This window comes from Mastigoproctus giganteus, chromosome 8 (assembly GCF_048544385.1).
Source record: "Mastigoproctus giganteus isolate SK-2022 chromosome 8, ASM4854438v1, whole genome shotgun sequence".
In the NCBI taxonomy this organism is placed as follows: domain Eukaryota; kingdom Metazoa; phylum Arthropoda; class Arachnida; order Uropygi; family Thelyphonidae; genus Mastigoproctus; species Mastigoproctus giganteus.
This window is the reverse complement of record NC_143582.1, coordinates 25,556,774-25,584,492: the sequence shown is the minus strand read 5'-3', so window position 1 is coordinate 25,584,492 and position 27,719 is coordinate 25,556,774. Positions and strand designations below refer to the sequence as shown.

General features: G+C 37.9%; 1 protein-coding gene across 1 annotated transcript in view; it reads left to right on the top strand.

Moving 5' to 3' along the window:
* The first annotated feature begins 1,435 nt into the window (after positions 1-1,435).
* LOC150081382 (uncharacterized) overlaps positions 1,436-27,719 on the top strand; it is a 33,505-nt gene continuing 7,221 nt past the window's right edge. The window contains exons 1-2 of the mRNA XM_090379236.1: positions 1,436-1,767; positions 10,573-12,069. Coding sequence (XP_090235362.1) covers positions 1,597-1,767; positions 10,573-12,069 — 1,668 coding nt within the window. The 5' untranslated portion in view covers positions 1,436-1,596. The remainder of the gene's footprint in view (positions 1,768-10,572; positions 12,070-27,719) is intronic.

Sequence of the window (27,719 nt, the reverse complement as noted above, 5' to 3'; positions counted from 1 at the left end):
GTAAAACACTAAAAAAAGTTAGAAACCCAATAAAATTGCTAACACAGGTTAAACATCTTAAATTTATAATAGATAAATAAATATTATAGTAAATATATCACTTTACCTTGACAAGATATGAAGTTTGTTTGATTGATATTTTTGTTCAATGCCATTTTCTTTATTTGGATTGTAAAATTTAAAACAGTAAAAAAGATAAGCAATAATAACGGTGAACATGGGACATACAAATTGCACAAGTGAGATATGGAGTAACAAGTTTACAAAGCTTAAAAAATAGGAATGAATAGAAGATTCAGAAAATTTGTTTTTTATATGATTGAAAATTTCATGGAAGGGGTGAAACATTTCACCATAATAACATAAAAACCCACAGAATTCCAAATATCGGTATTATTGCAAATGGAATAAGATCGAGTTTACTACCTGTTTATAATTAATTGCACTAACTGAAAAGCTAAATAAACCGGGAACTGCAAATTGATTTTATTGTTTTATGGTAGTGACCTCTAGAAGTGTGCTCCTCTGCTCACGCTATCATGCCTCATGAAATTTGTTCGAATAGAAAAATATGAGCTCCTGAAAACATGAGTCAGTCTACAATATCACGTGTTATCTTTGTGAATACAGCAAGTGACAACAGCATGTCTCCCACCAATACAACTGCAGTAAATGGGAAATATATTTTTCACACATTTGACATTTTTTAAACTGCGTAAACTTGCATGTATTGCTGCGCCTGTTGCTATGTTCAGCTTGGTGCTGGGTTTTGCGTTCACTTGGTGTTACTCGCAGATGAAATCGCACATGAGCGAACATGAAAATCGTGTTATACTCGCATTGTTCCCTAATATATCAATCGTGTTGGAGCAAATTTGCATTGAGAAAATGCGTGTTATAGCAGAACTGACTGTAGCTAATAATAATAACTTATGGATTAGATAGCAAATATAAACATGTCAGCAGCTTAAGAGTGGCTGGAACCAATACTAAGAACCAGTACTAGATATTCAGAATGCACTTAGTTTGTCAAATATGTCAGTGTGTTTATTTTGCTTTAGTAATATATTTATATAGCAGTTGTAACCTTTGTAATTTTCTACTTGGAATTTTTTCTCTCTCCAGATGTTTTGCTGCTAAGAAAAAGAAAGAAGATAATAAAGGTTGATAAATACCATCACTACCATATGGTATGCTTTTAGAATTGAAACTATCTGAAGGAAACTAAGCAGTGAATAGCAAATAATTTTTGATTCTGATGAAATTTGGAAAAGATTTATCTTAACTCAGTTGGAATATGTTCCACTTGCTTTTTAGCAAGTCAGTGACAGATTAAATTCTGAAAAGTTTGCTGATAATCTGAACAGCATATTTTTTGCCTTTAGCTTGAAGAGCCAAATTATTGAATTCAATAATGCACTTTTGCAAGATTTTTACATTACTTGTTTTTAATAAACAGTGCAATTTATAGCAATGCTTAGTCTGAAAACATAAAAGCAAACAATTAATAATTAACCTCTTTCTATTACTGCTTGAACCTTGGAGCACAGGAGGAGAGAGGAAGAAAGCTGCTGTACCCCAGGACTGATTAGAAGGATGGGGGCTATGATCAGCAGCTTTTTCCAGACAGGTGGTCATCTGTTGTCATCTGGAACTTCAGAAGCCACTCGTGGTATTGTGCTTGCTCTGTTAGAGAAGATGCGAGAAAGAGAAAATTCACTGATTCATTGGTCAGCCATTGAAAGTTACCTGATCCACATACCAAAGGTATGTATAAAATGTATAACTTTCTTTCTTTTTTTTTTTTTTTTTTGTTATTGATAGTAATTGTGTTTGCTACATACAGAATTTCCATCTATCTCACCTCCACTTTAAACTGATAGCAAGAAAAAAATTAGTTGTGATAGTGTAATAATTTTTATTTTATATTATAATATAAAAATTAATGTAGGCATCTATGACTCTTATCTGCTTCATTTGGACATAAGCAGTATTGTTTGTTACAGAACAAATGAATTAGAATAACGTAAAGAAAGTTTGAGCCAAAAAAATAGAGGCTATGATGTGAAATGTGATTAGCATCACCACAACAACAACACTTATTAATAAAATCTCAATAATAGTGTAATCCGTAAGCATAGATGTATATGTAAAATCAATGTGATGCACTTTGTCTTTGGAACTGAAATCAAAGTGTCTTACATGTTTGGCACTGGTCATGATCAAGGTCCCTACGACATTACTGCCAGGCCTGTACATTTTATGCTTTCAGTAGTGTTTGTCCTTTCAACTCTGGCTACTTTTGTATTATTACTATATCCAAAAGCATTAGCTGTAAGAGATGAGCTTTTTTTTTTTTAAATAAAAACATGAACAAAATCAGAAATTGGTGTGGCTGCATACCTGCCAATTCTGCCATACAGAATACTTTTAATAGAAATGCTACTTTGACTGGTATGCCCCAGAACCACATTACACTGTGTGCCAGACTTTTTTCCTCCAAATTAATAACTAATTAATGCATTTCATGTGCTTGGAACAGGTAAATTACATGTGTCATCATAAAAAAAATACAATAAGTAGTATTTTATTTATTTATTTATTATTATTATTATATTTTATCTGTTCAATTACATAGTATTGGCTGATGCAAAATCTTTACATTCCTCTACTTGGTTATCTACAACATTGTTCAACAAATTTCAGGCAAATTAACCATCTTTAACAAACAAATTCTCTTAAATTGAAAGAAATGGTTGCATATTTAAACTAATGTAACCTTTATCAGCAAACACAACTACAATACAAAACACTGAACAAACTACCTGAGTAGTTAAAGCTACTTACAAAAAAAAAAACACACAACCATTAAACGTAACTTTATCCTTAATGAGTTTCTCAACACATATGGATTGACAGTAGTGAGGTTTTCACTATGGCTGACTATGCAGTGAATTTTTTCATAGAATTTTTAAAAAATATGAAAACACCAAAATGCTTTTAATTATTTAAAAGTTTTTTTAATCAAAAATTAAATCAAAAATATTTTAAAAAATTGTAAAAGAATTCTGATGGTCATTATTTTTTTATTTTATAGTATGAATGAAATATTGAGGTAAACTCTTATTATTTTACTAATATTTTTTATTTTATATCTATATATTGTGTTCTTACTGAAGACTATAAAAATGATATTTGGTAAAGTTTATCGTATTAGGTACCTGTCAGTTGTGCAACGTTAAGGCTATTGCACATAGGGCAATTAAGCATTATATGTGCATGAAATTATATTAGTCAATTTTATTTTAATGGTATCTATCTGTAGGGAATTAGGTGTATAAGGACCAAACTAACAAGTTAGTAAAAGTAAACTAGCTTTAGCCTGGAAGGCCTATATAAAATTATATTAATCAAAATGGAAATTAAAATAAAAATGATGATGAACAATGAAAATAACAATAAAAAATGATGATGAACAATGAAAATTGTAAATAACATTCTCTCACTTGGTCCTTATACACCTAATTCCCTACAGCTAGATACCATTAAATAAAATTGACTAATATATATATATATATATATATATATATATACAGGATGATCCAAAATCAGTAAACAATTAAAGAATCAGCATTTCAGTGAATTTTTGATGGATGGTAACAAGATTAGCGCAGAAATGCATAGAATTATGTGGGTTTTTTCCGCGAAAGAATGTCAAAATTAGTTCCAAACATGTCCACCAGGTGGCGCTGTACCATGAATGATGTCGCGCAAGTGTCTGCTAGAAAGGCACCGCAAGAACAACAGCTAAGCGGTCATGTTATCATTACCGGATAAAGCATTGTTGGTGAAATGTTATTACCTTAATGCTGAATCTGCAACTGCAGCTTTGCGATCTTTCCTTCAGCTGAAGGGTATGCAATGTGGTAAAAGACCAATGCCTGTTGCAGGACTAAAGATGATGATTAAGAAATTTGAGACAACTGGTTCGTTACAAGATTGTCCACAAAGTGAAGACCATCAACATGTGCTACAACTGCGGCTGCAGTTGCGGAAGGCATGGACACTCTAATGGCATCATCATCACATGGAGAAGCAAGCTCTTGTGAAGTTTCACGTCGAACTGGCGTCCCATATAGGAGTGTGTGGAGAGCACTAAGAGTAGTCCTCCATAGGTATCTGTACAAAATTCAACACCTTCAAGAACTTAGGCGTCCCGATTTTGCAAAGCGGGAAGCATTTGCGTTATGGTTCTTTTAGCAAATTGAAGAACATGACAACTGGCTGTCAAATGTTTTGTGGACAGATGAAGCCCATTTCACTCTCAATGGCACTGTAAACACACACAATTGCAGAATTTGGGCGTTGGAAAGCCCTCGAGCTTACACGGAAACTCCATTGCATCAGTCAAAAGTAACGGTGTGGTGTGGAGTCATCTCTTCTTTTGTTATAGGGCCATTTTTCTTTCAGTAAATCAGTGGCTCTGGTTTTGAAACTGTCACTGTCAGAGGTCAGCGTTATGCTGACCTGTTATGAAACTGCGTTATCCCTAAGGGATAACGCAGTTTCATAACTGCGTTATCCTTTAGGGATAACGGGAGAAAGGCAAGCTTTGGATGTTGTGGCATTCTTGCAGGATGGAGCACCACCCCATATTGCTTCTCCTGTGAAACAACTGTTACTCTCAGCATTTGGAGAGAATCGGGTGATAAGCCGACACTTTCAGCATGAATGGCCACCAAGGTCTCCAGACCTGACGCCCTGCGATTTTTGGTTATGGGGCTACCTGAAGTCACAGGTTTACAGAGATCACCCGTCATTGGCAATTCTAAAGGACTATACGACGGCAGGTATCAATGAATGATACCTCCAAAAATGCTGTTTCATGCTGTCCATAACGTCGTCACTCGTCTTCAGGCAGTGCTCGACAATGAAGGCTGCCACATCGAACATTTACTATAATGAAGTGCTTTGTGGTGTTACAGATCAAGTGCCACCTGGTGGGCATATTTGGAAATAATTTTGACATTCTTTCAGAAAAAACCCCACATAATTCTATGCATTTCTGTGCTAATCTCATTACCATACGTCAAAAATTCACTGAAATACTGATTCTTTAATTGTTTACTGACTTTTGGATCACCCTGTATATATACAGCCATACCTCGGTTAATGTTACCTTTGATAACGAAGTCGGCAATTTCAAGCCCCATTTAACATAAAAAATATTCCAATTTAAGGCCAACGCCCGACAATCATCCGATTGGTGACTGACGGCGACTCGTTACGTATTCCCGAGCTGTGGGTGGGTCTGTTATAACAGTTTTGCACATCATTCGCCTAATTTAGTCGTTGTTTACACTTTCAGTGTGGTGCATTGCAATACATGATTGATGTTGTATCAGTGTGGCACATTGCAATAATTGACGTAGGTTCTTTGATAGCATTACATAATGTAGATTTTGTAAATTTTAATAGAAATATATATTGTTTTTAGTTAAAATGTCAGAATCAAAGAAAAGAAAAGCAATTTCTTTGGAAACTAAACTAAATATCGTACAACGTGTTGAAAGCGACAAAAGAAAATCTGATGTGGCACATTCTTTATGATTAGCGCAATCAATTTTAACAACCATACCAAGTCAATCAGAAAAAATAAAACAGTCTGCTCAGAATTGTACAGATGTTACAGCGGCAAAATTAACTCGCTTAAGGGGTCCAATTTTAGAAAAAATGTTAAGTTTGTGGATAGATATGTCACAACGTCATATGCCTTTAAGTCAAATGGTGATTCAAGAAAAAGCATTATTTTTGTTTAATCACCTGAAATCTAAACAAACTGAAGAAATTACGGAAACTTTTGGGGCTTCTCGTGGTTGGTTCGAGAAATTTAAAAAATGGGCCAGGATTCATAGTGTAAAATTAACAGGAGAAGCTGCAAGTGCAGATGTTGAAACTGCAAATAAGTTTCCAGAAAAACTAAAGGAAATAATTGAACGTGAAAATTTTCTACCAAATTTGGTGTTCAATGTTGACAAAAGCGGTTTGTTCTGGAAACAGCTACCATCAAAAAGCTTAATTTCTATTGAAGAAAAATCAGCTGCTGGGTTCGAAGCAGCCAAAGACCGTTTAACGTTACTCATTGGATCAAATGCCTCTGGCGATTATAAATTAAAATTGTTATTAGTTTACCATTCGAAAAATCTGAGGCCGTTAAAAGGTAACATAAAAACGAATTTACCTGTAATATGGAAAGCAAATAGAAAAGCGTGGGTTACCAAGGAGTTATTTACTGATTGGTTTGTTAACCACTTTTGTCCTGAAGTAAAACGGTATTGGGCGCCTCCGTAGCCAGGTGGGAAGGAGCAGCAGTGCGTAGCACACGCTTCTTGATTAGACCGGGGTTCGAGCCTGTCACCACCAAATACTGAGGATGCGGAAAGGTCAGGAATGACCACCGCATATTCACGGAGCAATATGACCTTAGTTGCTAATCCTCCTAAAAACCAAATAACAAACAAACAAAACAACAAACAAACGGTATTGTCAAAAAAACAACTTTGAAGAAAAATCTCTTTTGTTAGACAATGCTCCGGGACATCCTACTGATCTTAACACGTTGGACACATGCATTCCTGTCAAAGTTGTGTTTCTTCCAGCAAACAACTTCCCTGATTCAACCATTGGATCAGGGAGTAATAGCATCATTTAAAGCTTATTATCTGCGTCGAACATTAAGCAATTCAATTGAACTAGAGGATAAAGAGGAAATGACAGTTAAAACTTTTTGGAAAAACTACACCATTAAAAATGCAATTGAAAACATTGATAGTTCTTGGAAAGAAGTCACTAAGAAATGCTTAAATGGAGTTCGGCACAAAATATGGCCAGAAGTTGTACTAGAAGAAGAAAATAACATCCGACATTTCGAAACCTATTGATTGAGCCATCTGGATAACTTCGTCTCTAATTTCTTAATTAGAGACGAAGTTATCCAGATGGCTCAATCAATAGGTTTCGAAATGTCGATGAAGAGGATGTTAGAAATTTATTGAATGCAGAAGATGATGGTTTTTCAGTGGAAGATTTAGAAAACCTTGTTAGCAACGAAGACGAAGTTAAAGAAGTTCTTGCCGAAAAAGTGTTCACAACCAAAGATTTAAAAAGGTGCTTAAATGACATTGAAAACATTTTAAATTTTTTTAGTGAAAATGATTCTGATTTAGGAAGAAGTGTTATTGTTAAGCAATCAGTGTTAAATGCAATAACTCCATATAGGCAATTGTTAAATGAAAGAGAAAAAGAGCATAAACAATCAACTTTAGACTCATATTTTAAAATGTGATTTCACTTTGTATGTAAGTTGACTGTTTATTTAATAAAACTTTTCTTTGTTCGAAAAAAAGCTTTTCATTTTCTTTACATAGGAATGTATCCCTATTCTGGCCATAGTATTTTTACCTCTGAAAACGAAGTAAATTCGTGGAACGCATCCTATTTGTTAATCGAGGTGTGACTGTATATATATATATGAGGGGGTTTTGATAAGTTTCTGGCCTGACAAGGAAAAAATTTGAATAGGTGAAAATCCTTTTAATATGTTGTTATCCAATTTCTTATAACGTACAAAATTTCATTCATTTCCTGATGGTAGTAATTTTTTTTTACAGGTCTGAAGTGACCATGGCAATGCAAAGTGTGAGTTTTTCCAAAGTTGAGAAGAGAGCCGTCATCAAGTACCTCTTCTCCAAGAAAATGGGAGCCAAAGAAATTTATGACGAATTGAAACAAACAATGGCCAAGGAGTGCCATTCATACAGCACAGTGAAATTGTGGGTGGCGGATTTCAGGAGGGGGAGAACAAGCACAAAAGATGAGGAAAGACCAGGAAGACCCAGGAGCGTAGTGACTGCGGAAATTGTCGATAGTGTCCACGACCTGATCCTTGCAGACAGGAGGACAAGTCTGCAACGTGTAGTAGACACCCTAGGCATCAGTTTGAAGCGGGTGCATTACATCGTGCATGAAGAATTGTATATGAGAAAACTGTCTGCCAAGTGGGTTCCCAAACTCTTGATGGCTGACGACAGGAGGAAAAGAAAGGACTATGCGAAGGCACTTTTGGACCGTGTTTCAAGTAGTGCAAGCAATGTTATTCAACGAATAGCGACAGTTGATGAAACACCATTGTACGTGTATGATCCTGAGACCAAAAATCAATCCATGCAGTGGTGCCATGATGGATCACCACGACCTAAATAATTTTGCAGACAGAAATTTGCAGGGAAAGTGATGGGTGTGATATTTTGGGATTGTGAGGGGATAATACTCAGCAAATACCTGGAAAAAGGCACCACCTTCAATGCTGAACATCATGTGGTCATGTTGGACAAATTGCATGCCACTTTGAAGGAAAAGAGGTGGGGAAAGTTGTCAAAATGCATCCTTTTCATCCAAAACAATGCTCCCTGCCACAAGGCCAGAATTGCAATGGAGAAAATTCATGACTTGCAGTATGAAATCATAACATCCCCTTAATCACCAGACCTTGCCCCTTCGGACTATTATCTATTCCCCAACCCCAAAATGCACCTCAAAGGTACTACGTTTAGGGACACATGTTATATCAGCAGTAGAGGGGTGGTTTGCAGACAAAGACTTCTATTACCATGGAATAGAATTGCTGCAGGAATGTTGCACCAAGTGTATCAATCTGGAAGGGGACTATGTTGAATAAAATGACATTCATTTGCCACTGGCGCCATGTTTTCTTTCCGAGGCCGGAAACTTATCAAAACCCCCTCGTATATATATATGCATGCTAAGTGCCCATTCTCTTCATCACATCTGGCCGTCTGCATGTAATAGCTCCACTCCCGGTAGATGGATTTTCATGCAATTTTATATTTGGGTCCTTTTGAAATATTTGACAAGCCATTCCAAATTTAATTAAAATCGGATAAATCAAAACCTGGTAATCATTATTATTATTTTTTTTCCCATACAATTAAACTTGTATGTAAAAATAAAATTGTATTGTGTGTGTGTGTGTGTGTGTAGAGAGAGAGAGAGAGAGAGAGAGAGAGAGAGAGAGAGAGAGAGAGAGAGAGAGAGAGAGAGAGAGAGGGAGGGAGAGGCAAGCAGGCAAAAAAAGTATAGATTAATATATTATGCAGTTGTAATTAAACATAACAGTTAAGTTTAAAGAACATAACTATAGCATTTTATTAAGTTTTCTATAAAGTTATAATCTTAGTAATTAATTGATAAGGAGTTAACTTTATTTACTTTCACATTTGTTAATCACAGAGAAAGGAAAGAAATAATTCAATTAATTTAGTAAAAAATTCAAACATGCCTTAAAGGTAACGCACTGCATACATTAACTTGTTTTTAAACCCAAATCTGACAACAATGGCCAACAGGTGCAATCTCCTCCTTTGGTTTTTGGAGCTGTTTTCATGTTTCCATCACTGTATAAGTTTTAGTTAGAAACAATTAAAAGAGATATGCTAGCATGTATTGGTAGATTTAAAAACGATTTGCACTTTTAACAGATGATTTATTTAAACTGTTTTTCTGAAACAACCTTGGAAAGTGTAAAACAGTCTGAACAGATTAAGATATTATAAATTAAATCATTATTGCACAGAAATTGAGTGTGTAAATGTATATCATGTTCTGACAGGTACAAAGTTCAGATTTATTTATATCAAAGTTTTTAAAATCAAAATTGCAATCAAGGGAGATAAAAATCTCATGAAATTATAAGTTTAAGTCCAGAGGGACTTAAATTAAGCCCACAATATTCAGTACTTTTCAGCTGATACACACACACAAAAAAAAAAAAAAAAAATCACAGGGATATTATTGAATGTAATGATATTTAATTAATTCTTAAAAATTAAAAGGATTATCACATATAAAAAAATAAACAACACTGAATACATTTTACACTTAATTTTACATTTTACATTTATACACTTAGTACATTTTAACACAGTTAATGATTACTTCAATATTACATAGTACCATTATTTAAAAACAAAGACCAGCCTTTGTCTTTGATGACTATCTGGCATTGATTTTGCATGCTATGAATCAGCCTCTTGACATCATTAATGGATATGATATGATACCAAACTTTAACAATTGATTCAGTAAGCTCAGTTTTAGAATGTGTCTTACACTTTAAATCCTGAACAATTTTCTTACACAGATTTTCAGTGGGAAAACACAAGTGAAGCATTACTTATGAAAATTGACTATAATTGAATTGAATGATTAAAATGTGAGAATTAATTTAACTGCTTTGTTATTGCAAGGTCATTCAGCAATACTCTTCCAGTTGAACAATAGTAAAAAAAAGGGAGAAAGAGAGAATTTTGCATTTAAAAAAAGCAAACTAATAAAAGTGTGATTACTTCTAAGTCATACAAAGGTTTATGCAGCCAGCTATGAAAAATTAATGCAAATTAATAAATTATACTTAATAATTTTATTTTATTTTCTGTCACCCTTTCAAATTGTTATTTTATATTTTCACTTTATATATTTCTTATGCTTTTGCAGGGTGAAAATATTCTTTCAGTGACTGCTCCTGATGGATATAATCTTTTACAGAGAGCTGTGGGTTTTAATTGTGTAGAACTAGTACGATGGATTTTGAACAGAGGTTGTGATGTTAACAGAGGTGCTTGTAGTTTGCCCCTACACATTGCAGCTCTACATGGAACAGAAGAAATAGTAGAACTGCTGTTGAAAAATGGAGCAAGAGTTGATCTAGAAGCACGTATGTGTTTTCCTGGGCTTCATAATCAGAACTGTGAGTTGCGAAATGCCTTAACCCACGGAACTGGCGTTGCTGATAGATCTTCTGACAGATTACAATCAGCAGAGTATTATGCTATTGATGGAGACCAGGCTGAAATCCTTGAGCTGCTTCTTGCCCAAGGAGAAGATAATTGGTTGCCTTGGCAGCAAAAACGTCCACTGCTTCATTTAGCTTGTGAAAGAGGTGCTTGGAATTGTGTAAAATATTTAGTTTCAGAGCGAGCAGATGAAATCAATCAGTGTTATGATGAATATTATCCCATTCATCAGGCAGCCCTTCAGGATTTGAAATTCCTTGAATTTTTAATTCAGTGTGGTGCTGATGTTACAGTTAGAACTGCTACTCAGCAGATGACGGTATTACATATAGTTTTACTGTTGGGGAAAAAGTCAGCTGATGAAACTCTTTCCACTATCAAAATGTTGTTAGACCATGGATGTAGGGATTTAATCAATGAACCTGACAGCCTGAGAAATACACCCTTACATGCACTTATTGTTCGGTATGCTTTGGAGGAATCAAGATATGGATATGATCATGAACCTCAACCATGGAATAAATGGGATATGTTACATATGGTAAGATACCTTATTCAAAATGGAGCAAGTCCTAGTATTAATCACCAAGGTAATAGTGCTCTAGCTTGTGTTCTTCGCCATGTCCGTGACTGGGAGTTTCGTTATGAATTGTTAGACATGCTTTTACAAAATGGTGGTAATCCTAATTGTGTTGGTCGTGATGGCTCAGTACCATTAATGGTTTGTTTGGTACCATTAATTAATAAAGATCCTCTCCACTGTCTTACCCACACAAAAAAAGTCTTCTATTTAAATTCTGTGCGACTGCTGTGCAAGTATGGTGCTAATCCCAATTGCTATTCTCGAAGTAATCTAACCCCACTTCATGTTTTAGTCTTTACTGCCAGTGAATATATTACACTGAATCGTGAGGAAGAAAAGAACAATGCCTTTGCTTTCATTCGCCAACTTCTAGTCATACTTCTTCAGCATGGACTTGATCCTAATGTGCGTTTTTCTCAGAGGACCCAGCATATACTTCTAGCACTAATGGATATGGTACAAAATGCCCGCATGCCAAGTGATTTAGATTATGTTTATGATCTTTCTTTAGCACTTGTGCAATATGGAGCAAACCCAAATACCAGCATTAGCACTACTGAACCAATGATTTGCCATTCACAGAGTTCAGTCTTCCTCAAAAAGTCTTCAAATCAGGTATGTATTATGTTTTTATTTACTTATTTATTTGTTTTTTTATTAAAACAACATTATATACAGTATGTTGTATGCATTAAGCAGTTTTACACAAATTACGAATGCTTTCAGAAATCACTTCTCTGGTGCCTTTTTTTTCACTGGTTTTTTAGCCATGATTTTTATAAAAGCATTTTTAAAGATTAACTACCACTACAGTGGGATATAAATTATTCCAAATGTAGGCTATCAGAATTTAAGGAATTGGCAGATAAAACCACACAGAAATCAGTGGTAGGCCTATTAGTTTTTTATACATCAGTTAAAATCACGTAGATTTAAATTACAGCTGAAGAGGTTAAACTCCTTCATTTAACAATATCAGATGACCAAACCTAAATGGAAAGTGTTTCTTATATATATTTTTTGCATATATATCGTATGTATATTATTGCTTTATTGCCCAATAGTTGATGTAATTATAATCACAATACAAGGTGCAATTTAACCCCAAGATGATCAATTGCCACCTTTGTGTACAATTGGGATATATTATAGCTGTGATATTAATTGTACTCCGTAATCAATTTTTATAAATTTTGCTTTAAAATAGCCTATTTTAATATCCAAAATTTCATTCCTAGTTTACATATACAAGGTTCAAGCCAAATGTTTCCAGAGTGGGGCATTAAAATTAGTCTATTACCCTGCTCATGTTAATAAAATTAACATAAGACTTACATTAGTTATATCTTAGTATTGTCCCCTTCAAAGTTCCAGAGTTTATACTTCAATCCCAGCACTTTTCCCACTGTTTGAAGCATCTCTGAAACTCCTGTTTCACGGTGCTGTCCAACACTTACTTTCTGTGATTCAGCTAGGATCTCTGTGATGTCTTCAGATCTTCATCATTTTAATTGGACTTCCATTTTGGGGAATACAGGAAGACGTCACAAGGGCAGAATAGGAGAATAGGGAGTGTATATAGTTTTTCGGATGAAGCAGCACTGGTGCTTCACCATAAACACTATATTCAACACAATTCTCTTGTGTTGAATATAGTACCCTGTAAAGGCCAGATATTGTGAATGTGGTGCATGTAGTGTGTAATATAGGGTTATGTTGTTTGTCTGGCCTCTTAATCTAGGGACCCACGGAGCACCACTGATGCCTAATTATTGTACCATGTGCGGGGAGCCAAGCCAGGTAATAGAAATTACCTGAAATAGGGGGGGGGGGGAATGGAAATTTTTATTGGGAAGAAGTGCAGAGTTCAAGTTTGGAGGATAGGCGAAGTCTAAGGTGATGGATGGCAGGAAGACTTGGAGGAATGCTGCCCCCTCTATGTTACCAGGCAGTACTAGATGGCTCTCATCAACCATTGCAATACCACCACTTTGCTTATTGGAGGCTTGAAGTGGTGGAACCCATGTTTAGTCTCTAGAGCTAAGTTCCGGTCAACCCTTCCCTACCTCTTCCATCATGTAGTATGATTGATGACTTTTGAGGTTATGATGAACATCGTGGCGAGATCCAATATTCCTTACATTTCGAGGGTACAGCTCTAAAACGGTGTTCGCAGGCCAGCTGCTAGTTAGTACACTGGACCGAACCTATTGGAAACTCTCTAGGAGGCTTCCGGATCAGCTAGTGCTACCTCTACTCTGCCAGATAATGACTGGAGGGAATACGAGTAGTGTGTATGCGGGGAGCATTGTTGAGGCCACGTTATGTCAAGGATCTGGGTATGTTCTTACCATGTGTATGCCATATCCAAAAATTTCATTACTTCATACATGCTGTATGAAGTAATGAAACCCACCCACTTTTTTCTTACTATTGAATACACCATGAATTGTCAAACCAATAGAGCAAGCTTATCTGTGAAAAGATCTAAACCTCCCAAGCACTTCCTAATTCGTTTCACAAATATACGTTGTCTCAATTCTAATCTCAACGATGTCCATTTCCACTTGCAGTCTGCCAAACCCCATGTACTTTTTCTGACAGAATCTCAGTTATCCATTGATTCAACTACTGCTTATCTCAGATGCCCAAATTATTTGCTGTATGATTCCTTTCGCCTCAAAGGTGGTACTTGTGCATGTGTCCGTTCTGATATTCCGTGTCAGAAACTTGGCAATTTGGAATCTCCTCTCTTTGATCTTCTCTGGCTTAAAATCTCTCTACCTCATTGTGTCAAATTCATCTGTTGTCTCTACCGTTCTCCCAACTCCACTAATTACTTGGAGCTCTTTGACTTCCTCCCTTTGTAACTTGACTTTCTCCAGTCCAACTTTCCTCACAGTGAGGTAATTTTCCTTGGTGATTTTAATGTTCACAACTCCGGCTGTCTTCCGTTTTCTAGTCACACCGACCCAGCTGGTCGAGATGCTGAGGCTTTTGCAATTACTAATGACCTTGCACAGATTGTTCATTTACCTACAAGAATACCGGACAATCCTAATCATACAGCCAACACACTTGATCTTTTTCTCACAAACAACCCTTCTAAGTACACGGTCGAAGTGAGAGGGCCTTTAGGCACTTTAGATCACAACTTGGTGATTGTCTCTTCTCCAATGGAGCCTTTATCTCATGGCTATTCCCAACTTCGTGTTGTTTGGCATTACACAAATGCAAAATGGGATGACCTGCGAGATTTCTTTTCTTCTTTTCCTTGGTCGGATTACTGTTTCAAAACTTCTGATGTCAACGTTTGCTCAGATCGTGTCAGTGAAATTATTCTTGCAGGAATGGAATCCTTTATCCCATGCTCCACTTTAAAATCTTGTCCTTTATCTAAAACTTGGTTTTCCAATAAATGTGCTAAAGCTGTTCAAGAGAAGAACGTTGCATATCGTAATTGGCTTGTTTGTAATTCTTCAGTTTCATTTTCTGCTACACCAAAGCTCTGAACAATTGTAAAGCAGTTATTAATCAGTCCAAACTAGATTTTGAACAGGCTAAGAGTAAAAAACTTGCTTCTTGCCCTAATGGTAGCCGAGCTGGTCTCTTGCCAAAGCTACCGGCTGCAACTTTTGCCCATCTTTGCTCCCACCTCTGTCAAAACCAGATGGTTCTGTTGTCACTTCAGCCAAAGATAAAGCTGACCTGCTACCATCCCATTTTTCTTCCAAAATGTATTAATGATCTTGGTAAAACACCTCCCACCATTCCCAGCACGCTCCATTCAATGCCTCCTGTGGTCTTCTGTCAAAAGGATGTCAGAAGGATTTTGACAAATCTTGATGCTAAGAAAGCTCCAGGTCCCGATGGTATTTCTCCACTTGTTCTCAAAACCTGTGCCTCCTGAACTTACTCCTATTCTTTGCCGCCTTTTTTCACTTTCTTATTCCAAAGGTGTTTTTCCTTCTGCTTGGAAATTTGCTCATATCCAGCCAGTTCCTAAAAAGGGTGACAAATCCGTCCCATCCAATTATTGTCCCATTGCAATTACTTCTACTCTTTCTAAAGTAATGGAGAAATCAATTAACCGCCAACTCTTAAACTGCCTAGAAACCTTCCGTCTGATCAACGATCGCCAGTATGGATTCCGTCAGTGTCGATCCACTGGTGATATTATGGCTTATGTTACTCATTTATGGACTAATTCAAGTGAAAGGTTCGGTGAAACACAAGTAGTTGCTCTTGATGTCTCAAAGGCTTTCGATCGTGTTTGGCATAAAGGTCTTCTAAACAAGCTTCCATCTTATGGTTTGCCAACTGTTTTTAGTAATTGGTTATCCAGTTTTCTCTCTGATCACTCACTGAGGGTGATGGTAGATGGCTCTCTGTCTTCTAACTTCTCCACTAATGCCGGTGTTCCCCAAGGTTCAGTTCTTTCCCCCACTCTTTTCCTCTTGTATATTAATGACCTTCTTCCATTGACTGGAAATTCTATCCATAGTTTTGCCGATGATAGCACATTGCATTCCACTTTCCATTTTGAGAAACCTTGCCCTGCTCAATCAGCTTCAACTTCTTGAAAATCTGCTACCAATTTTCAATTCCTTAAATGCTGATCTTCAGGTAATTCTCCAGTGGGGCAAAGACAACTTAGTTGATTTCAACCCTTCTAAAACTCAGTCTTGTCTTATATCTCGCAAAAAGGATTCTTCTGCTCCTATGCTTATCTTTAGTGACACTCCGATTTCTAGGCAAAATGATATATCTCTTTTGGGTATCACCCTGACTTCTAATCTCTCTTGGCACAAGCACATTACAAATATTGCTTCCTCTGCATCTAAAAAACTTGGTTTTCTTTTTCGCTCTCGGCATTACTTTTCTTCCAAACAGCTGCTCACTCTGTATAAATCACAAGTCCGCCCTGTCATGGAATATTGTTCCCACATCTGGGGTGGTGCCCCCAAAACCTCTCTCAGGCTTCTTGATTCCATTCAGAAGAGGGCAGTTAGTTTAATTAATGATTCATCTCTAACAGAGTCTCTCCACTCACTGTCTCATAGATGTACTGTTTCTGCTGCATGCCTCTTTTACAGATACTTCCATGGGCACTGTTCTTCTTAATTGGCTTCTATAATTCCCACTCTCTCTTTGAAAATAGTCCGAACACGTGCTGCCAACATCCATTTACTGTCCAACTTCAAATTCACAGAATCAACTTTTCATCTTCCTCGTTTATTCATTCAACTGCCGTTTTCTGGAACAACCTTCCTTCATACGTATTTCCTGAAAATTACAGTCTACAGAAGTTCAAGTCCAATGTCAACAAATATCTTCTTTCGTCTTTTCAACCTCCAACCCAAGCACGGTACTAAGTACTATAGGTTCCAATACCTCTCGTGTTTGGGGTTTACATAAAAAAAAAAAGAATAAAAATTAGGTGTTCTGGCAGGAACAAACCATGGCATTGCCTTAGCTTACTAGGGAGGATCCAATATTATACTTTGTGGGGGAAAAAAAAAAAATTGAAATTTTTATTGGGAAGGAGTGCAGAGTTCAAGTTTGGAGGACAGGCGAAGTCTAAGGTGATGGATGGCAGGAAGACTTCTAGAGGAATTCAAAGGATTGGGGGAGAGAGGCAACCCACCCTCTACAGGGGAAGACTGTTAAGAACAGCATAAAGTATTTATGGTGGTAGAGCCCACCAGGTGAAAGTTTGGCAGGAGGTGGCGAGGGAGATGAGCAGTGTCCTGAGAGTGTTTGGGGCATGGGGCAGTTAAAGTCAAAGGTCCAAGGTGCCCTGTGTGGTGAGTTGGGAGGGTGTGTGAAAATCCCATACTGGTCTGTGCAACCATTGTCAGCATCCCATGCCATACTGCCTAAGAAGATGGATCAGCATGGCATTAGTGCAGGCAGTGGGGGGGGCATGTACAGGTAGGTTGCATCTCCCAGCTTCAGCCATGTTTTGGGGGCACCTATCAACGAAACAAGATATATATGCCAGCCACACACCTATTATACCTACAAGCACACAAAAATTTTTTTTCCCTCCCAATATATATTCAGGGCCCATACAATAATAATGCAAAGAAACTTCACAACATTCACTCATCCTTTTGCTTTGTTTTGCTCAATCTTACACACAAACAGGAACCACCATGCCCTGAATATGAACAGCACACAATTTTTGATGTGTAAACATCTTTGGCGGCACCTACTAAATTTCAAAAGGTAGTAAAATCAATTTGTCACGATTTTGCTATATGGAAATGACCTCATTTCCATTTCATAACAAAAAAAAATGAAGTCAGGAGAGATCACGCAGCAGATCATAGTACTAATGGGGAATCATAAAAATAAGGTTACTAATAGAAATTATACCAATTGACATCATTTAGTAACCTTAACAGAAATTACATCATTTCCATTAAGGTTACTAATCTTCGCATTTCTTTTAGGTATTTTGATTTGTATATCTTGGTTACGAAATGAGAGCTTTTGTATTGTAAATATTTTATTCATCATTCACAAATTTCCATAATTTCAGCTGGAAGATGATACAATGGATTTATGATAATTGAAGTAAGAGACGTATACTTGCAACTGCAATGTATCTAAAAACCTCTTAGAAACAGCATTGATTGATGCTTTTCTAAGAGGTTTGATGCTGTACCCGATCTTGTAGTTGAGATTGAGGGATTAGTGTTCATTGTGGGATCGAACGTTTCTTGCAGGAAAGGAATTAATGGTTTATTTTCTACCAGTTCGAAGTTCACATTGAAAATCGCCGCTCATGATCGCGGGTATTTTATGTAAATCTTTCTTTAACAGCGATGCACATTGAATTGAGTATGGGAGCAAAGTGAAATGAATGAAGTCAATTATATCCTGTATATCACTGTTAGAAGAAATATAGACAACCATTGTATCACTTGGCTGTTGGGTAAAAAGCACTCTGCTGTAGATATATCGCCAACGGGCTGAACACTGACTGTCGGACCAGTCATTTGTGATAGATGACATCTAAGTATGGCGTAATGATGTATACCTTGTCCATCTTGTTGTGATATATTGCAACTCCAGTTGTCAGTTTGGTTTCTCGCTTGAATTGAACCATGCAATCAAAGTTTGGGATGCTGACACTCATTATTTTCAATCCAAGTCTCAGATAGTAGCAAGATTTGGCATTACTGTGTAACAGTTTCAGCGTGGTGTGCCCGTAGACTTTGGCAGTTGAGTGAGAGAACTGAAAGTTCTTTCCTATCGTGGATGAATTCAAGCAAGCTGTCCTATATTGTTTGTAGCCGATTAGTCTCAAGGCTGGCAAACTCATTTTGTAGATCGATGGTGGATGTAGCATTTCTCAGGTCATGATAGAATCTCTTGTCGCCAGTCGGCGAGACGATGTAAAGTCCGTTGATGTCAGTTATGCGTGACAGAATGACAAACTAGCTGCTGTTCGTGCCCCTTTTCGTACTTGTAAACTGCTGTATCGAATCTGCCGCCCTGTGACTTATTTATCGTTTGTTTGTTTGTTATTTGGTTTTTAGGAGCATTAGCAACTAAGGCCATATTGCTCCGGGATATGCGGTGGTCATTCCCTGACCTTTCCGCATCCTCCGTATTTGGTGGTGATGGGCTCAAATCCTGGTCTAATCAAGAAGCGTGTGCTATGCACTGCTGCTCCTTCCCACCTGGCTACAGAGGCGCCTTTATTTATCGTCAATGCACAAGCTGGTGTGAGAGGAAAATGATTTCTTTTGGCACAGATTGTGCAGTTGTTCAACAATATACTCAGGGTTTGCCTTGCAGGCTGACTTTCTGATCTTAGCCGAGGTGGTAAATTTGAGCCACAGTCGCTGTATCTGTTGCTCTTTGTTGTATTTGATCTTGGATAATTTACTAAGAGCTCCGTTATTGAGCCCATCAGTAATGTCCACTTTTGGTGGTGACGATATACGGTTTTCCAATGACCAGTGGGAGTTCATAGGGTTATCCACCAATGTCAATAACTGACATTTTATAGTTTCTGGCGAACATGTGTTTCTTGATCTGCATTCGTGCAAGCCACAAAGATGTCTTGCATGACTGATTCCACTTTTTTTTTTTTTTTTTTTTTTTACATAAACCCCAAACATGAGAGGTATTAGAACCTATAGTATTAGCATTAGCATTAGCATTAGTAGAGGCATTTGATGCAAGAAAGCAAGCTTATGCAGCATCAGCCAAAAAAAAGAAAAAAAAAACCACTTCCACTTCACCCCTCTGTTCGTTCAAAATACCTGTCCAGCTGAGCCTTAAATTTATTTAGGCTATCAACTTCCACGACAAGGGATGGAAGTCTGTTCCACCAACCAACCGCCCGCTCGCTAAAGGCAAATTTCCGCACATCTATCCTACTTCTGTCTTTCCTCAATTTGAATTTATGCCCTCTCAGGTGATTATTCTGAGCAAGAGGAAGAATCCCATCAGCATTGAGCATGCTCAAACCATTCAAGGCTTTATACACCTCTATCAGATCACCTCGCTGGTGCCTAGTCTCCAGACACTGTAATTTGCAAAACTTAAGCCTTTCTTCGTAAGAGCACCCCTTTGTTCCATTCACTAATCTTGTTGCCCTTCTCTGTACTCGTTCCAGCAGCTCTACATCCTTCTTGAAATGAGGCCTCCAGACCTGTATACAGTACTCTAGGTGTGGCCTGACCATTGCCTTATACAAGGGAATAATCACCTCCTTATCCCTGCTAGAAAAATTCCTCTATATCATTGACAATACACCATGAGCTACTCTTGCAGCCCATCTGCACTGCTCAGAGAACTTCATATCTGCCTGCACAACCACCCCCAGGTCCCTTTCATTCTCTACCACTGTCAGTGTAGTACCACAGAGTTGATACGTTGCTCTGGGGTTGCTGTTTCCCATGTGTAGTACTTTACATTTGTCAATGTTAAACTTCATTTGCCACCTCTCAGCCCATCTGCTCGACCTTTCCAGATCCTGTTGCAGCAGCATAGTGTCAGTAGTGTCCTTGACAACCCTGCCTACCTTTGTATCGTCTGCAAACTTCGACATTAAGCTTGATATACCATCATCAATATCATTTATGAATACAGAAAACAATAATGGACCCAACACTGAGCCCTGAGGGACTCCACTAATAACATTAGTCCACGAAGAGCAGTGTCCATTGATTACCACTCTCTGTCTCCTCCCCCTCAGCCACCCCTTTATCCACAGCAGCAATTTGCCTCCAATGTCACACTGCTCCAATTTGTGCAGCAGTCTTCCATGTGCAACAGTATCAAAAGCCTTTCTAAGATCCAAGTATATAATATCAAAGTTATTCCCTGCATCCAGTTCCTTTGTGACTGCATCATAGTATCCAATCAAATTGGTCAGGCAAGACTTGCCCTTAACAAAACCATGCTGTGTCTGAGCTATAACTGAAGTCTTGTCTAAATGATCCTGCAGTGCTTCTTTAAGTAGCGCTTCTTTATTTTGCTAACCTGTTAATAATATTTTTCCGATTTTCACATATCATTTAATTTTTGTTAATTGGTATGGTAATAAAAGTGTAAGTTTGTGCTTTATATCTTCATTTTTGTATCCTGTGGATTTTCCACAGATTCCTCCAATTTTCACTTATTAGAATTGCTATTTAATAGAATAAAAATTCAATTCGCAAACGGGATCACAATAACTGGTGCTTACTGTAATTATTTTATGGCACCAGCATAAAAAATAAATAAATGCTGGCCCGTTCGGATTATTCACATTTTGAATTATTGACGTTTGGATTTTCGATGCTATACTATACTTGAAAAACTGTGTTGTAAATAGTTAATTATTTTAACTAGCATGAAGAGAGAAGTAGACTGTAGACTGTTTTTTTTTCTTTGCAACCTTATTCAAAGTGAGAGAGTTGAAGTATATGGTGAGAAATTCAAGATCAAGTAATTTGATAATAAAAAAACACTACCAAATGTATTGTGTGAAAGGCACAATGTGGACTGACAGATTTGAGATGCATTACTTGCAGTAGGTACACAGTCATGGGGAACTTTCTCCTCTCTCAAAACCTGAACACCAAAAACTAGGTGCTCGAGCTTGGTGTTATGTCCAACTTAAAGAACAATACTATTATCTGCAGTTAGTATTAGTATTAATAGTGGCAAATGATGCAAGAAAGCAAGCTTATACATCAACCTTATACATCAACCAGAAAAAAAATTCCCATTTCACCTACCCATCCTCTCCAGTAGTTTGTCTAGTTCTTCCTTGAATTTATTCAAACAATCCACTTCCACAACAGATGGAAGCTTGTAGTAGTAGTAGTAGTAGTAGTAGTAGTGGCATGTGATGCAAGAAAGCAAATGTATGAGCTTATGCAGCATCAGCCAAAAAAAAAAAAAAAAAAAATCACACCATTCCCTCCAAATGCCTGTCCAGTTCCTCCTTAAATTTATTCAACCTATCAACTTCCACAACGACAGATGGAAGCCCGTTCCAGCAATTAACCACCCGCTGGCTAAAGGCAAATTTCCGCACATCTATTCTACATCTGTCTTTTCTTAATTTGAATTTATGCCCCCTTAGGTTCGTAATCTGAACAAGTGGAAGGATCCCATCAGAATTCAGCGTGCTCAATCCATTCAAGGCCTTATAGACCTCAATCAGATCACCGCGCAGGTGCCTAGTCTCCAGCCACTGCAATTTGCAGAACTTAAGCCTCTCTTGGTAAGAGGATCCCTTCATTCCCCTCACCAATCTTGTTGCCCTTCTCTGTACCCGCTCAAGTAAATCTCAAGGCGTGGCCTGACCATTGCCTTATACAGAGGGATAATCACCTCCTTTTCCCTGCTAGCAAAATTCCTATATATCATTGACAAAACCCCATGACCTGCCCTGGCAGCCTGTCTGCATTGCTCAGAGAACTTCATATCTGACTGCACAATTACTCCCAGGTCTTTTTCATTTTCTACCACCTTAAGTGTAGTACCACACAGTTGGTACGTTTCTCTGGGGTTATTTCTACCCATATGCAGTACTTTGCATTTGTCAAGGTTAAACTTCAGTTGCCACTTCTTAGCCCATCTGCCCAAATTATCTAGATCCTGTTGCAGTAGCAGACTGCCATTACTGTCATTAACAACCCTGCCAACCTTTGTATCATCTGCAAACTTCGACATTAAGCCTGATATAAATTCATCAATATCATTGATAAATATACAAAACAACAGTGGACCTAACACCGAACCCTGTGGGACTCCACTAATAACATTAGTCCAAGAAGAGCAGCACCCATTGATTACCACCCTCTGTCTTCTTGCACTTAACCATCCTTTTATCCATTGTAGCAACTTACCCTTAATACCATTCTGCTCCAATTTGTACAATAGTCTTCCATGCGCAACAGTGTCAAAAGCTTTCCTGAAATCCAAATATATGATATCAAAATTGTTTTTTGCATCCAGTTCCTTTGTAACCACATCATAATATCCTATCAAATTTGTCAGACAAGACTTTCCCTTAACAAACCCATGCTGTGTCTGAATTATTGCTGCAGTCTTGTCTAGATGATCCTGCAATGCATCTTTAACCAGCGACTCCATTATTTTACCCGGAACAGAAGTTAAACTAACTGGTCTGTAATTACTCGTGTCACCCTTCGATCCCCCTTTGTGAATTGGGGATACATTTGCACATCTCCAGTCCGTGGGAACCTCCCCTGAGTCCAAGGATGCTCTCATAATTATGGCTAAGGGTTTGCTTAGTTGCTTTGCCGCCTCCTTTAATATAACTGGATAGATCCCATCCACCCCAGGTGCTTTTCTTACGTTTAACTTCAACAATTTCTCTTCCACTTTGCTCTCAGTTATTACAAGATCATTAAGCACCCTGCTACAATTTGATAACCTTCTGCCATTTTCAAACCTTAATAATTCCTCACGTGTGAATGTAGATGCAAAATACTCATTCAGTTTGTTTGCTATCTGAGCAGGATCATCAACAGTCGAACCATCGATGTCAAGTGGACCAATCAGATTCATCCCCTTCCTTTTAGAGTTTATATAAGTAAAGAAATCCTTGCTGTTTTTCTTAGCATCTTTTGCCAAGGATTTCTCGTAATCTGCCTTCGCCTGCCGAACCTCCTTTGTGACCTGATTACAGATTAACTTATATCTGCCATAGGCTTCTGAGTCGTTTGATAATTTATATGCATCCCATGCATTTTTCTTCTCTGTTACGAGTCTCATTAGTTCATTTGACAACCATTTAGGCCTAAACCTTGAACAATATTTCTTAATAGGTACGAAACTTTTAGTAGCTTCCACGATTAATTCCTTGAATGCTTCCCACTTAGAATTTACTGTTGGTAACATCGTCAGTTGATCCCACTGTACAGAATTTAAAAACTGTCGGAGACCACTGTACTCGCCTTTACGGAAGCAAAAACCCTTTCCTTTACCCCTGATGGTAATTAAATCTTTAAGTAAATCCCACGTCTGTACACTGTGATCCCTGCCACCTAGTGGTTCTTTTATCTGCAAATTCCTAATACATGAATGATCACTGCTGATAACCAGATCAAGAGTATTACTTTCTCTGGTTGCCTCTCGAACATGCTGCTGCAGAAAACAATCATCCAATAAATCCACAAAAGTCTGACTAGTGTGTGAGTGCCCAACCCACAAGTTCCAGTCAATATCTGGGAAGTTAAAATCCCCCATTATAAGACATTCCGATTTACTAGCCCACTCTATTTCTCTGTACAATTGTTCATTGTACTCATTCGAGTCATTAGGCCTATAACACACTCCTACTCTAATTTTTGCTTTCGCAGTGCTTATGTCACACCAAACTGACTCAACAGTGCACTGTTCATCTATATCAACTGGATGCACTTCTTTTGATTTTATGTTTTTCTTTATTAACAGCATAACACCTCCTCCCTTCCTATCCTGTCTATCCTTTCTGTACACATTGTACTCCCCAAATTCCAGTTCGGCATTCCTTATATCTGGGTGACACCACGTCTCTGATATCCCAACAATATCCGCCTTTGATGTCTTGACCAACACTTCAAATTCATCAAATTTATTTACTATACTTCTAGCATTGGTATACATGCAAGTATACATGCACCTATTCCTATTCCCAGCCACTCTAACACATCCCATATACCCACCTGTTTCACGATGACTGACATCCGTCCCTGAAACCCCCAACACCCCTCGCTCCAGGTCGCTACTTATTCTAATAGAAGTTGTGCAAGAATCACCTTCACCTCTGCCTATGGCTACTGTTAAACTATTAGTCCTTGTATCCCCCCAAGCTATCAGTTTTCCGACCCACCTAACACTGCCTCAATAGCATCAGCAAATATTCTTGCACCCTTTCTATTTAAGTGTATCCCGTCCCTGTAGAAGCAATCTCTCCTGTTAACAAGTACAGTCCAGGCTGAAAAAAATTCTACCCCTTGAGCCTTGCACAATCTTTCCAGGGCCGAATTGATCGACAAGGCTCTCATCATATACTCCCTCCTATCGTGTCTGGGCAGAATTGCAGACACTTTCAAATTCAACCCTACTTCACGGCTTTTTTTCAACAGTGACCTGTACTTGTTAAGTAATTCTGCCGGTCTCCTACTCTTAATATCATTAGTGCCAACGTGTACAACTATATCACCTTTTGTGCCCTTAAAAGATGATATCTGCTCTACAACGTCATCAACCTTTGCCCCTGGCAGACATACCCTGGTCCTGTTCCACCTATCCTTTTTACACAATATATTTCCCGTTTCCCTGACAATAGAGTCACCAACAACTACTAGTTCCTTTGGGACCAGCGCAATCTGCCTTGGGGGTTGCCGCTGTGTTGCGTGATGACCAAGTGCAAGCTCTGGCGTTGATGTGGGCGGCTGAGAGCCTGATGGGCCCCTCAATTTAGATCTTTCGAGGGCATCCACCCTGTCCTTCAAACTCTCATATAGGCCCATAACAACGCTAAGTTGTCGCCTGATTTCCTTACACTCCTTACATCGTGCACACACAAAGACATCCCCCATGGCAATATCATGTTCCGTTCCAGATAGTTCGGCAAACATTTCACAAGTTGCACATTTTTTTAGGCTGTGATGCAATGTTCGGGCAATCAACCACCCATTGGCTGAAGGCAGACTTCTGCATATCTATTTTGCAACCATCCTCTCCTCAATTTGAATTTATGCCTGTTGCTCATCTATGTAACTGTTCCAGCAGCTCTACATCCTTCCTGAAAGGAGGCCTCCCTCCAGACCTGTGTGCTGTACTCAAGACATAGCCCGAACATTGCTTTATACAATGGGATAATCACCTCCTTATTCCTGCTAGCAAAATTCCTGTATATCATTGACAAAAGCCCATGAGCTGACCTGGCAGCCTGTGTCTACACTTCTTAGAGAACTTCATATCTGACTGCACAATTCTCCCCCCCCCCCCAGGTCTTTTTTTTTTTTTTTTTTTCGCTACCCAGATTGAAAAACCACACAGTTGGTAGCCAGGGCTGTGAAGCCAGAAGAAAATTTTGCTGCTCCATCTTTGGCTTCTTTAATTTATCAAAATCTTGATTTAGTTTTGAACTGTTGAAGTGAGCGATGATCATACCCAACTGACAAATGAAAACACTGTTGGAATGATGTTTACGTTATAGGCTAAAAATACACAGTTAATTTGACCCTTAATTTAATGAACAAAAGGAACAAAAATGAATGAATTATGAATTGAAAACAACTTATTGCATTATAGGAAAAAAATTGACTTATAATTGCCATACAAAAACATGCAAATTAACTTTAATTCCCTTAAAAACTGAATTTTCAAATTTTTAATTATGTATAGCAGTTTGTTCTTAAGAACAAGATTTCCTCAAGCAAGTCCTCTTTCATTGATGCTTTCAAATCTGATTTAATGATTTTTACAGCTGAAAATAAATGCTCTACACTGGCTTGAGTAGGGGGCAATGCAAACACCAGTTGTGCAACATCTCGTATGATTTTAGGGTACTTTAATATTGCATCTGTTACTGACATCTTTGATTGACGATCGATTTTTTCCAACTTCAGTGAGGGACACATACTTCTAACTTGAATTTAGTCATTGTACTAATAGGAATAAAATGTGGTACGCCTTTTTCTAATTCCAGTCAACAACCTTTCGAGCTATGCTGTTTATCAATAATCTTTTCAAAGTCAAACTCGTCTTCAGAATTAGTATTAGATGATGATGGATTGCTTTATATTTCATCTCCTGGGGCTGGGCATTCTTGAGGGTTTCTTATTCTGAGTTCTATATCACATAAAGCTTCCTTTGCTCTGCTGTCCATCTGTTACTTGATATTAACATAAATGCTGCCGACCAGGCTAGCCGGGTAGGTAAAGTGCCTGCCTGGCAACCCAAAAGTCGCGGGTTCGATTCCCGCCTCAGGCTGGATATTACGATGGTGACCAACCGGTTGGTTGAATATCCCGGCCACGATACACAAAGGAAGCAAGAAAAAACTGGTTCCTTCGTGTATTGATCACATCATACGAAATAAAAAAAAAAAAAAACATAAATGCTAGCTAATATTACATCATTTCCCAATAAAGATTTTTCCTTAACTTCCATGGAGGTCATGACACCTTCAGCTATGGGACCATCATGTATCTTGGAGAGGCAGTAGATCAGAGGCTTCCATTCCTTTAGGAACTGACCAGGAGTCATGTCTTCACCTTGAATTTTCTTTGTAGTAGTATGTGGTTGGTAAAGCAAGTTTTTAAGTTACTGCACCTGGTCCCACAGTACTTCTGTTAGTGTTAGTTCAGGGTTGGCCATGTCAATAAGGATATGTGGACATGTGTTGTGTCTTATGTAAGGCGGCCCTTAAACATTAGTTCATCTCAGCCATGGTTCTCTGTTATGATATACAAAACTCTTTACGATGGTCAGAAATTAGTGTAGTGCTGTGTTTGCATAGTGTCTGTTGTTTACTTGTTTCTGGCCATTTAGCTACCAGGAAGGCTGCTTCCCAGTACCCGTCCATGCCACGCGTTTCAGTTCCAGTAAGCAGTCCATCATCATGTATGTGCTACCCCACCTAGTAGCTTGATCCAAAATTGCTACTTTTCCAGCACGGCGTTTAATTATTGCTTCTATTTTTGGCTTTCTAGCAGCTAGTACAACTTGTCTCACCTTACTTACAAGAGCAGTTGCATGTTTATTTCCTAAGCCATCACGAATTGCCA